The sequence below is a fragment of the Mus pahari genome, chromosome 20 (genome assembly GCF_900095145.1).
Source record: "Mus pahari chromosome 20, PAHARI_EIJ_v1.1, whole genome shotgun sequence".
NCBI classification, from domain to species: Eukaryota; Metazoa; Chordata; class Mammalia; order Rodentia; family Muridae; genus Mus; species Mus pahari.
The window spans coordinates 51,906,478-51,918,477 of record NC_034609.1 but is presented as its reverse complement, the minus strand read 5'-3'; the positions used below and the strand labels follow the sequence as shown (position 1 = coordinate 51,918,477).

The following is a 12,000-nucleotide window of genomic DNA, read 5'->3' as shown; positions in this document are numbered from 1 at the left end:
AATTGTTGATCTTAGTACCTGAGGTGTTAAGTGCTCTGTTCAGGAAGTTGTATCCTGTACCAATGCATTCAAGGCTATTTCCCACTTTCTCTTCTATTAGTTTTAGTGTTTCTGGTTTTATGAGCAAGTCTGGTTTTACGTTCAAGTTATGAACAAGATCTTGGACTTGAGGTTTGTTTGGGGTGGTAAATATGGATCTCTTTGTATTCTTCTACATGCAGATGTTCAATTAGACCAGCACCATTTGTTGAAGACACTTTCATTTTCCCAATATATGGTTTTGACTTCCCAATATATGGTTTTGACTATCAAAAATCAGGTAGCCTTGGTGTGTAGGTTTATTTCTGGGTCTTTGATTCAATTCCATTGATCAACTTCTGTACCAATACCAGTTTTTATTACTATTGCTCTGTAGTGCAGCTTGAAATCAGGTATAGTGATACCTCCAGTTCTTTTATTTGTACAGGACTTTTAATTATCCTGGGTTTTTTGTTTTTCCATATGAAGTTGAGATTTGCTTTTTCAAGGTCTGTAAAGATTTGTGTTGTAATTTAGATGGAATTGCATTGAATCTGTAGATTGCTTGTGGTAATATGGCTATTTTTACTATGCTAATTCTACTGATCCAAGAGCATGTGAGATCTTTCCATCTTCTGGTATCTTCTTCAGAGACTTGAAGTTCTTGTCATTCAGGTCTTTCAACTACTTGGTTAGAGTTACACCAAGATACTTTATATTATTTGTGGCTGTTGTTAAAGGTTCTGCTTCCCTAATTCCCTTCTTGGCCCATTTGTATGAAGCAGGGCTACTGATTTTTTTTTTTTTTTGAATTAATGTTATATCCAGCCACTTTGTTGAAGGTATTTATCAGCTGTTAGGGTTCTCTGGTAGAATTTTTGGGATCACTTATGTATACTATCATATCATCTGTGAATAGCAATATTTTTACTTCTTCCATTCCAATTTGTATACACTTGATCTCCCTTAGTTGTCTTATTGCTCTAGCTAGAACATCAGTTACTTTTTTTAAGAGAAAGGGAGAAAGTAGGCAAACTTGTCCCTGACTTTAGTGGAATGGCTTTAAGTTTCTCTCATTTAATTTGATGTTGACTCTTAGCTTGCTATATACTGTTTTTATTGTGTCTATGTATGCACCTTGGATCCCTGATCTCTCCAAGACTTTGAACATGAAGAGGTGCTGGATTTTTTCAGCATCTAATGAGATGATCATGTGATTTTTTTTTCTTTGTTTATATGGTGGATTATATTGATGGGTTTTCATACATTGAACCACCTCTGCATCCCTAGGATGAATCCTACTTAATCATGGTGGATGATCTTTTTGATTTGGTTTGCAAGTATTTTATTGAGTATTTTGGCATCAATGTTCACAAGGGAAATTGGTCTGAAATTCTCTTTCCTTGTCGAGTCTTTGCATGGTTTAGATATCAGGGTGACTGTGGAGAATGGAGTTTGACACTGTTTCTTTTGTTTCTATTTTTTGTATAAGATTATTAGTATTAGCTCTTCTTTGAAAGTCTGGTAGAATCCTACATTGAAACCATTTGGTCCTGGGCTTTTTTTTGGTTGGGAAACTTTTAATAATTGCTTCTATTTCCTTAGAGGTTGCAGTACTATTTAGGTTGTTTACCTGATCATAACTTTAGTAAATGGAATCTATCAAGAAAATCATCCATTTCTTATAGATTTTTCAATTTTGTGGAGTATGGCTTTTGAAGTAAGACCGAAGGATTATTTAGATTTCCTCAATGTCTGTTGTTATGTTCCCCTTTTCATTTCTGATTTTGTTAATTTGGATATTGTCTCTCTGACTCTTAGTTTGGCTAAGAGTTTGTCTATCTTGTTGGGTTTTTTTCAAAGAACCAGCTCTTGGTTTTGTTGATTCTTTGAATTGTTCTCTTTGTTTCTGATTGATTTCAACCCTGGGTTTTTTCTGCTTTCAGTGTATCGCATAAGTTTGGGTATGTTGTGACTTCATTTTTATTGAATTCTTGGAAGTCTTGAATTTCCTTCTTTGACCAGTGGTCACTGATTAGAGAGCTCTTCAGTTTCTATGAGACGTGGGTATTCTGTCGTTTTTGTTGTTATTGAAGTCTAGCAATAGTCCATGTTTATCTGATAGTGTGCATGGGATTATTTCAGTCTTCTATCTGTTGAGGCTTGTGTAATTATATGGTCAATTTTGGAGAAGTACCATGAAATGCTAAGAAGATATAATCTTTTGTGTTTGGGTGAAATGTCCTATAGATATTTGTTAGGTCCATTTGATTCATAACATGTTAGTTTCATTATTTCTCTGTTTAGTTTTTGTCTTGACCAGACAGACCTCAAACTCATAGATCTGTTTGTCTCTGCCTCCCAAGTTCTGGTATTAAAGGTGTGTCCCACCACTCCTTGTGATTTGTATACTGATAAAGCTCTAAAACCCAGCCATTACAAAATTCAAGTAAAAATAGTACAAAGAATATACTACAAATAGCCCAAAACACATGAATACATGGTGCTGTAGCTGTTTGTGTTATGCTGGTAAAATACACTGACTAAAGGTAATCAATACAGGGGACAAACAGGTGCATTTGGCTTACAATCCATATTTGCAGAAAAGTCATAGTGTCAGCTGGTCATAGTATATCCTGAGAAAAGTGCAGAATAATACCAGGCAGTGGTGGCACATGCCTTTAAACCCAGCACTTGGGAGGCAGAGGCAGGCAGATTTCTGAGTTCTAGGCCAGCCTGGTCTACAGAATGAGTTCCAGGACAGACAGCCAGGACTACACAGAGAAACCCTGTCTCAAAAAAAAAAAAAAAAAAAAAAAAAGAGCAGAAGAAAATGAATACATCCCTGCTGCCTGCTTACACTCATCTACCTTTTGTCTGTCAGGACCCTCTGTCTGGGGATTAACTATACCTCTGTAGCCGCTTTTATAGGATGGTAAAATGGTACATAATATATGGAAAACACTGTGGAAGTTCCTCAAAGTGTTTAAAATAGAATTATATGATAAATCCACCAACTTTACTTCTTAAGGTATATCCAAAATAACTGAAAGCAAGAGCACAAGTTGATATTTGTTTAACCAGTTCAATTATAGAATTAGTAAGAACCTCAACTGTCCACTGACAGGTAAATGCTTAAACTAAATGTAGTACTGTACATAGAATGGAATATTAGTCTAAAAAAGAAAAAAATCCAGACACATGTCACAACATGATATCCGTAAGCCAGTCCCACAATACAAAAATTATTCATATGAAGTAATCAAAGTAGCAAATTCATAAATGCAAAAAAGCAGGAATGGTGGCTAACAGGGACCTTTAACTTGGAGAATCATTTAATAGATATAGAATTTTCTTCTTTCTAGAGGAAAGGACATTCTGGAAATGGATGGTAGGTGAGAGAAATACTGCATGGTGGGTATGCCTAATATGCCTAACTGTTCACTTAGGAAAAGCTAAGAGGGCACATTTCATGTTATACTTGATTTACAATGTTAAGTATTAATAATTTAACATCATTAAAATAAATACAGAACAAAGTTTTTATACCATTATTATATTTAATGGGAGTCAAATATCTTAAAACAGCCGTTTTACTTTTTTTTCTATTTTCCACTAATTGCCTCTGTATTGATGAAAATGTGATATGGTATTTTAACCTTTTCCATTTCTATCAGTTCAAATTTAGAGAGAAACCAAAGCAATTCTAGAAAGATTTCTCATACACACTAGATCTTCTGATGGTTACCCCTCTCCTCTTGCATTGTGTCTCCATGTTCATAAGTATATCACTCTTAACACGATTCTGCCTCTGAACTATAGAAGAGTCACTCAAAATGTGTTCCTTAAAAATGTCTCCTCTAGTACTGGCTCATTGGTCTAAGGGTATGATTCTCACTTTGGGTGCCAGAGGTCCCCAGTTAAAATTCAGGATGAGTCCAGTGTTAAGGTGTCTCTGACTTTGTGCTGGAGAGATTGCTCAGTGGTTTAGAGCACCGAGTGCTCTTCCAGAGGTCCTGAGTTCAATTCCCAGCAATCATATGGTGTCTCACAACCATCTGCAATGGGATTTGATGCCCTCTTCTGGTGTGTCTGAAGACAGATACAGTGTACTCATCATATATATATATATATATATAATTATTTATAATTATATATAATCTTTAAAAAGACAAGAAAAGAAAAATGTCTCATCTGACTTGATCACAGCACAGCTCTCACCAAGTAGGAAACATAGCAAAGGTACAGCCCAATGTCTCATCCACAGTCTATGCAAAAACTACATATGTTACAGCCAGGGCAACTTGAAAACACACAAATGATCAGGAGATATTTCTCAAAAGAGGACATATAGATGGCCATGTGGGAAAATGCTCACATCACTGTGTCACCTCAAACTGTCCATAAATGAAAAAGGTGTCTACACAGACATCATCAGTGAGTAGTATGTCTCACACAAGAAACAACTCCAGTTAACATTATTTTGTGTCTGAGTCTTTCACTTTATATTCTCAAAGACTCAGAGTTTTTTGTCTTGCTGGTTTCTTCTATTGATCCCTTATGCGAGTATATGTTTTATTTATTCTTTGACAATTTCATATACTTATACAATTTATCTTGATCCTATTTTCCCTAAACTCCTACAATGCCCTTCAGGTTCTTTCTCTGTTTTCCACTGGAGCTGGCAGGACCTGATTAGTGGAATGTCCATTGATCTTGCTGGCTTATGTGACGATATCAGAGTGCTGAAGCAGTACTTTGGTCTGCATTTTCCTCTCTGTAACAAAGTTGGCACAAACAGCTCAGCATCGGTGATACTGTATGATCCAGTTGTTTCCATCAGTCTCAAAATGGGTCTTTATTGTAGACTTGGAGCCATTTCCTTTCTGATTCAACATCTCATTTTTAACATTTGCTTGTCATCTTGGGCATATTAAGTTATGTAGTTTATATCAAAAAACCAAAACTCTACGAAACCTGAGCATGATTTCTCCAGCAGTGCTGCTGTGTGTGATCTGAGGTAGTCAAAAATGCAAATCCAGGTGGGAAGTTGCAGCACAGGCCTTTAAACCCAGCACTTAGAAGACAAAAGCAGGAGGATCTCTGGGAGGTCCAGGCCAGTTTGGTCTATAAATCAAGTCCCAGGACTGCCAGGACTTCATAGAGAGGCCATGTCTCAAAAAAACAACTAAACGAACAAAAATGTAAAACTATGGGCCTTGCCCCACCAGAGCTAGGGTTCACATCCAGCCATATGCCCCAGCTTTGGGCTGCTGTCATGCTGCTGTGGGCTGAAGATCCACTGTCCAGAGCTCATGCCACTCTCAGGTAAGAAAGTCCAGGCATCATTCTTATAGATAATAGCCTTCAGACTCACATTGTGCTCCATTTCTACTGCTTATTTGACTTGTGTACCATTTTCCCCAACACCAAATATAATGATATACTTAATGTTACTGAATATTATGAAATTAAATAACTGAATACTTTTTCTTTAGCATTAAGTACTATTCCATGAACGCTTACTGGACTTCTACACTTTAAAGAATCCTAGTGGTAAGCAGCATGAAGATATTCATGGACGCAGTGAGGCAAATCGCAATAGGAACCAATGTGTGGGAAGCCATGTGAGTGGATGGTATTTATAGAACAGAGTGGTGTGGAAGGTCCCTGATGAATAGGGTAGGACCAGATCATGAAAGTCCTTCAAAGACAGCAGGTGGGTTCTATTGTCTCATGGCTAATTTTATCCTAATTTAAAAAATAAAAAAGTTATAATTATTCTTAATTCACAAGTGAAAAGTTGGGAATGAATATGGCTCAGAGGTAGAGACCTTGCCTATCTTTTTTTTTTTTTTAATAGATTTATTTATTTATTTATTTATTTATTTATTTATTTATTAATTAATTAATTATATGTAAGTACACTGTAGCTGTCTTCAGACACTCCAGAAGAGGGCGTCAGATCTTGTTACGGATGGTTATGAGCCACCATGTGGTTGCTGGGATTTGAACTCCGGACCTTCGGAAGAGCAGTCGGGTGCTCTTACCCACTGAGCCATCTCACCAGTCCAGAGACCTTGCCTATCTTGACAGGCCCTTAAATATTGGGAAAAAAACTTTAGGTCACAAAGTATTCACTCATTCAAATCATTAATGCTTAGACATTGCACAGTCAACTGCCAAGGGTTTAAAAGATATGACTTTTGTCAATCTAGTGCTTTTGAACATTTAAATGTTACTTTAACCACATTATTATTTCCTATGTCTCATCCACAGTCCATGCAAAAACTGCATATGTTACAGCCAGGACAACTTGAAAACACACAAATGATCAGGAGATATTTCTCAAAAGAGGGCATACAGATGGCCATGTGGGAAAATAAATACTGGGTGTGATTATACTAAATCTAGTCTGGATTATCACTGACATAGGTATTAGATTTGCTGACTATTTTGAGCCTTCAAAGCACCTATTTTTCGCCCAAGAGTTAATGGATGGCTCAGCAGTTAGAAATACCTGCTACTCTTGGAATAGATCAGAATTTGATTCCCAGTACCCATTCTGAGCAGCTCACAATCATTTGTAACTCTATCTCTAGTGAGCCGTGTGTGTGTGTGTGTGTGTATACACAAGTTAAAGACAAAATAAAAGAGTTGGAGTAATTATGCTAATCTAGTATGTTCCATTGTTTTGTGGCAAGAGTCAATAAGGAATTGAATTTCTACTGAAAAGATGTAAAAGATATGCTTGATGTAGTTCCTATACTTTGTGACCTTTCACTGTAAAAATATTATTTGCATCTTATATATCCATGCAAAGTAGCCCCTAACATGAAAAGAAAAACTTACAAAGTTAGCCTAATAAAACTGTCAGTCAATGTAGAGTCATAGAAATATACAAGAAGTAATACAATGCCAAACTCTACTGGTTCTTTGAGGATTTCAGAGAGAATATACACAGAAATGAGTAGAATCAGAGTCAGCAAAACTTGAGTTGCAGGGAAGGGAAGCTTTTACTTTGTGGATTTCTCTTTCCAATGTAAGTTTCAGCTTAGCATAACAGCCAGCCTTCCTTCACGGATGGCAATTCCTGGGTAGAGTGCTCCTATAAACTGCCGAGATCACAGTGCCACCCACATGCTTACAGACACTAAAAATCTGACATTCAGAGGGCTGGGAATAGAACTCAGTTGGTAGAGTGTTTGTCAAATACCTTTACTCAGCAGTAGGTCCCTAAGTTCTACAAGGGTCTAGCACCCCTGCCTTCCACAACAGGGTCTGGCATACGAGAGATCCCTGGTAAATAAGCAGATATGTGAAGAGACCTGTTTTAGAAAGTGCTAATGCTTTCTGCTGAGAGTAAATCAGGAAAAACTACAAAATTGTAAGCCCATAAAGGCAGATACTGACTCTTTAAGGGATCTGGCAAAATGACAAATAAATATTAAAATGAATTGGCCAAGAGTTCTTTTAATTAAGGATTAGGACTATAAGGTTAAAAATGTATGACGCCTCAGGTATGCAATCCTAGAATTTGGGTGACTGAGGCAGAAGGAGCATGAGGTCACTTAATAAGACTTAGTCCCAAAGGGGGCAAAAAAAATCAACAACATCAACAACAGAAGGAGAAGGAGGAGGAGAGAAAGAGGAAGATGAAGAAGGGAGAGGCAAAGAAGGAAGAGGGAGTAAGGGGAAAAGTGATATTTCCAACTCAGTTTCCATGAATTCTGTGACATCAGACGAGTAAATATGTTTGTAGAGGCAGTGCATCTCAAGCCCATCCACAAAATAGAATCCCCCATAGGTGCTTTTAAAAACCTAAGTTCACTGTCCCCATCCCCAGAACAGTTAAACCAGATTCTATGTATGTGATGTTAATATATACCTACTATGAAGTGACCTGTGTCATAAGCACTGTAAGAACTCAACCAAGCACATAAGCAAACAGCTGCTCCCCTTTGCTATAATTCAGGTTCTACAACTACTGGCAGATGGTGCTTAAATAATCCTCTTCTCCAGCCACCTTTTTTCAGAATGATTATGAAAGAGTTCCCTTCCATTAACACTCCTGTAGAATTTTGTGGAAATGTGCATGTTGTCCTCCAAAATGGAACAGATGAACTGGGCTCTCAACAGGTAGCTACAGTGAGTGAAATTTTAGATGTTTAATTTTATGTTAAGTTTGTTAATAACCATAAGCACCTTATATTGCTCACAACAGAGAACACAGTTCAAAAATTAGCAGAAGCAACCTCTCTACTACTTATTTGGAGAACAATTCTCAAATGTCTTCTTGTTTAGATCAATGAGAACTGGGCAGATACACTTGGAATTCTTCATTGGGAATTATGAGATATGAACTATATGAAAAGATATAGCTGAGGTATTAACCAACAAATAAGGGACAGTGATCACAGTTCAGGGTATTGAGAGCTTCATGGACAGTTTCTTATCCATAAGGCATTTTTGGAATCTGTTTTGCCACTGAGAAAGAACAGTGACTTTAAAATCAAAGGTATTTTGACAATAAAATGTAATTAGGTAATTAATATAAAATCTGTTTCGATTACCAAAGCTGTAGAAGTCCGTGTGTTAGCACTGATAGTGACAACTGACGGTTTATTTTCAGAACTCCTCATCACTCTTTGGAACAGCTTGAACCTTAAGATCCCTCTGTGGTTGCTGATGTTCCAGCTTGCTTTGACTAGATAAGATGCTTCCAGTACCTTCTGGTGTGGTAAAAAGGCAATTAAATGACATTTGTGCTATGTGTGTTTAAAATGAGTGGTTCTTTAAGTGTAATTTATTTGTCAGTTGATCCTATAGAATAAAAGAAATTACACTTTCAAGCAGGGACACTTAGAAAATAAAAATATGTTGTTTTAATGTTTTAATATTAAAATCATAAATTCAAGCTGAAGAGATATTTCATTCAGTAGTGTTTGCCTTGTAAGCATGAGGACCTCACTTTGATCCCTAGAACCCAAGGGAAATAAAATGCCAAGCATGGTAATGAATGAAGGTCACTAGCCAGCCACTCTGGTAAGTTCTAGGCCAATAAGAAACAACTTTGTGGAATTGGTTCTCACTTTCCACCAAAGATTGATCTCTGGCCTCCTTATGCACACATGTAGGCATATACATGTACTCCCATGTGAACATGAGACATACCTATTGATAAGAAAGCACAGAAGGCTGGTTAAAGGCACTTGCTGCACAAACCTGGAGACCTAAGTTCAATCTTCAGAATCCATACAGTTGTTTCCACAAAGTTGTTTCTTGACCTCCACATGCCTGTCATGGCCTGTGAACACCAACACATATCAAATATGAACTGATTTCAGATCAGCCTTCAGAGCAAGAGATTTTTACCCATTAAAGACATTTTGCCAACCCAAGTTCTTTTAAACCTCACACAAGTGTTTTAATGGAAATAGTTTTACACAAAAATAAACTAAAACAAAACGAAAGTTAAGATTTCCCTAGTTCTTCCTAAGAATGAAAATACTACCCCTCTCTTAACTATTAGCTCTCCAGCATCTAGTAGTCAAAGATGATATTCAAAAAAAGTTCTGCTAACATAAGAATAAAACACCTCCTAACTAAAATCTGTTCTACTACCCACTCCCCACATGTCTAAAATGAAGTGGTTAAGTGGTTTGAGTCACGTTTCTCCACCATATCTTTAACACATAAAAATCACATGCACAAAACTAACAAAAATACAGAGTCAAAACAAATCACTTAATGTATTTAGGCCTTTTTATTTTAATAAATAACTTCAGTTAATAGCACTGTCAAAATTAAAAGGCACTTAAAACAAGATTGTGACTAGTTTGAGACAGAGTAAGCATGTAGGGAAGGCATGTGCAGGTGCACAGTGGTTGAATTGTTGCTGGGGGGCCTTGCCCAGGCTCTGTAGTCCTGCAAGCAGCAGGAAAGCTTACAGTATTTGTGAAAAAGGTAAATGTACAGCCAAGGAAAAGAAAAGGTAATGATAAAAAGTCTTACCCCCAAATTGCAAACGGACACATTAAAAGATTAGAGAAGGTGATAAAGGAGCACCAGGAATTAAAGAGAAAAAAAAATAAGTAAAATAAGCTCAACCCAAAAGGTCCCCACTCAGCAATGCTACTAAAATTGTGGCGTTTATGTGAATAGTGCTAAGTCAGGGACTTTTTAGCAGAGAAGTTCCCAGTACTTTTATCCAAGGTTGGATTTATAAAGAAAAGGCGTCGGAGTTACAAGATCAAGTAACTCACAATGGCACACAGGTTTTAAAGCTAAGTTTTCCTTCCCACCTCTCAGAATTTTTCCAATGGACTTGAACATCAACTGTGTCAAATTTATTTTAATTGGAAACTGTCAACACACTTGTCTTCCACATACATCACTGGGAATTCCCAGAGGGCAGCCAGCAGGCTAAACAAAGCCCAAAGCCACCAGCAGGACTGTTCTTTGATTCTGTATAACTAGCCCTGGCCACTCTGTGAAGCTGAAAATCAGTCATGCTTCAGATGCTGTGATGCTGCTATTTCAGTTCTGCTCTGCATTGGCACTAGCAGTGTCATTCAATCTATTAAGAGCTTGATTCCAATGGTCCAGAGGGAAGGGTTAAAAAGGCACACTGTGACCTCAGTTGACAAGGATAAAGATCCTTTCTCAAGTCTTCTGTCAGTCCCTGGCATGGATTATAACATTATTTTCAAAATAATAAAAAATTAAAAATTATACATACTGTACATTTTCCAAACCTGCATGTGAATAAAACCCTGGCCACAGAGCCCCAAAACTACCCTACTGTGACTAAGATGCTGCTGCTGTGAGCTTGGTGTTGCAAAATCCACCTGAGTAGGATTCATTTTCCCTCATACTTCGGATTGACCACAGTTGTCACGGCACTCTTGTAAATAGGATTTTCACCCTAAAACAAACACAAATTACCAGTTACTTTCTAAAATCAGTGTTCCAAAACAAGATTAATAGCTGCAGTTGTCTTAAGAAGTCTCTTCCAATATACAGTGTCAAATAGTGTTTAGAAGGGAAAGATAAAATCTGACACAATGGTGAGAAGGACAGTTCTGACCCAAAAGTCTCATGCTATTAGAATATTGTGCTCTGACTCCAGTTTGTCATCCCTAAAGAGCTACCTCACAAAAGCCCTCCGCACAGAACCTGTACAGCTGCCATTAGAGTCTCTGAAGATCTGGTACCAACTAATGGAAACACTAAAAACCTAACTTAATACTTAGAAATGCTTATTATAGGGTGGCTGGCTTCTATCCAGTGAAGGAGATATGCTCCTGAAACCTCAGTTCTATAGAACTGATTTCTGGATATGTCTGCCAGTGTCACCCAAGGCACTCTGCCCATCAAGTCACAATCCAAAAATATGCTTACAATGTTAACTAATATCCATGCTTCATGAAATTACTATTCTCCAACAGCTTAAGGGTAACGTTAATCACAGCTCTACTCTTGAGTGAGAACAGCTGCAAATTCAGCAAGTGACTCGAAACCACAACAAACGTTTCTCAGAATTGAAAAATATATTATGGTATTTTAAGCAGAACAATAATAATCATAATTATATAATCATAACCTTGCCCTTGAAGTGAGTATAATATGGAGAGATATGAAATAAGGTGATCTGAGAGTTCAAATTAGAATTATATACAATATAAAGAGTACCTGAAAAAGGGTTAGGGTTATTAACATGAGAAGTTTAAGAATATTTCTGCCGGGCATGGTAGCACACGCCTTTAATCCCAGCACTCGGGAGGCAGAGGCAGGAGGATTTCTAAGTTCAAGGCCAGCCTGGTCTACAAAGTGAGTTCCAGGACAGCCAGGGCTACACAGAGAAACCCTGTCTTGAAAAAAACCAAATACACAAAAATACAAAACCAACTCTACAGAAACCCCCAAATCAATCACACACAAATACAAAAAAAAAAAAAAAAAAAGAGGAAAACATAAGTA

At 37.2% G+C, this 12,000-nt stretch overlaps 1 protein-coding gene across 2 annotated transcripts in view; it reads right to left on the bottom strand.

The window, feature by feature from the left end:
• Positions 1-9,761: 9,761 nt before the first annotated feature.
• The window catches only part of Itgb1 (integrin subunit beta 1), a 48,218-nt gene continuing 45,979 nt past the window's right edge, over positions 9,762-12,000 (bottom strand). Inside the window, exon 17 of one of the 2 annotated variants that reach the window (XM_029532371.1) lies at positions 9,762-10,945. Coding sequence is in view for 1 of the 2 variants with exons in the window: in XM_021219998.1 (XP_021075657.1) it covers positions 10,880-10,945 (66 nt within the window). In the remaining variant the exon portion in view is untranslated. The remainder of the gene's footprint in view (positions 10,946-12,000) is intronic. The other variant, XM_021219998.1, reaches the window with a different exon arrangement.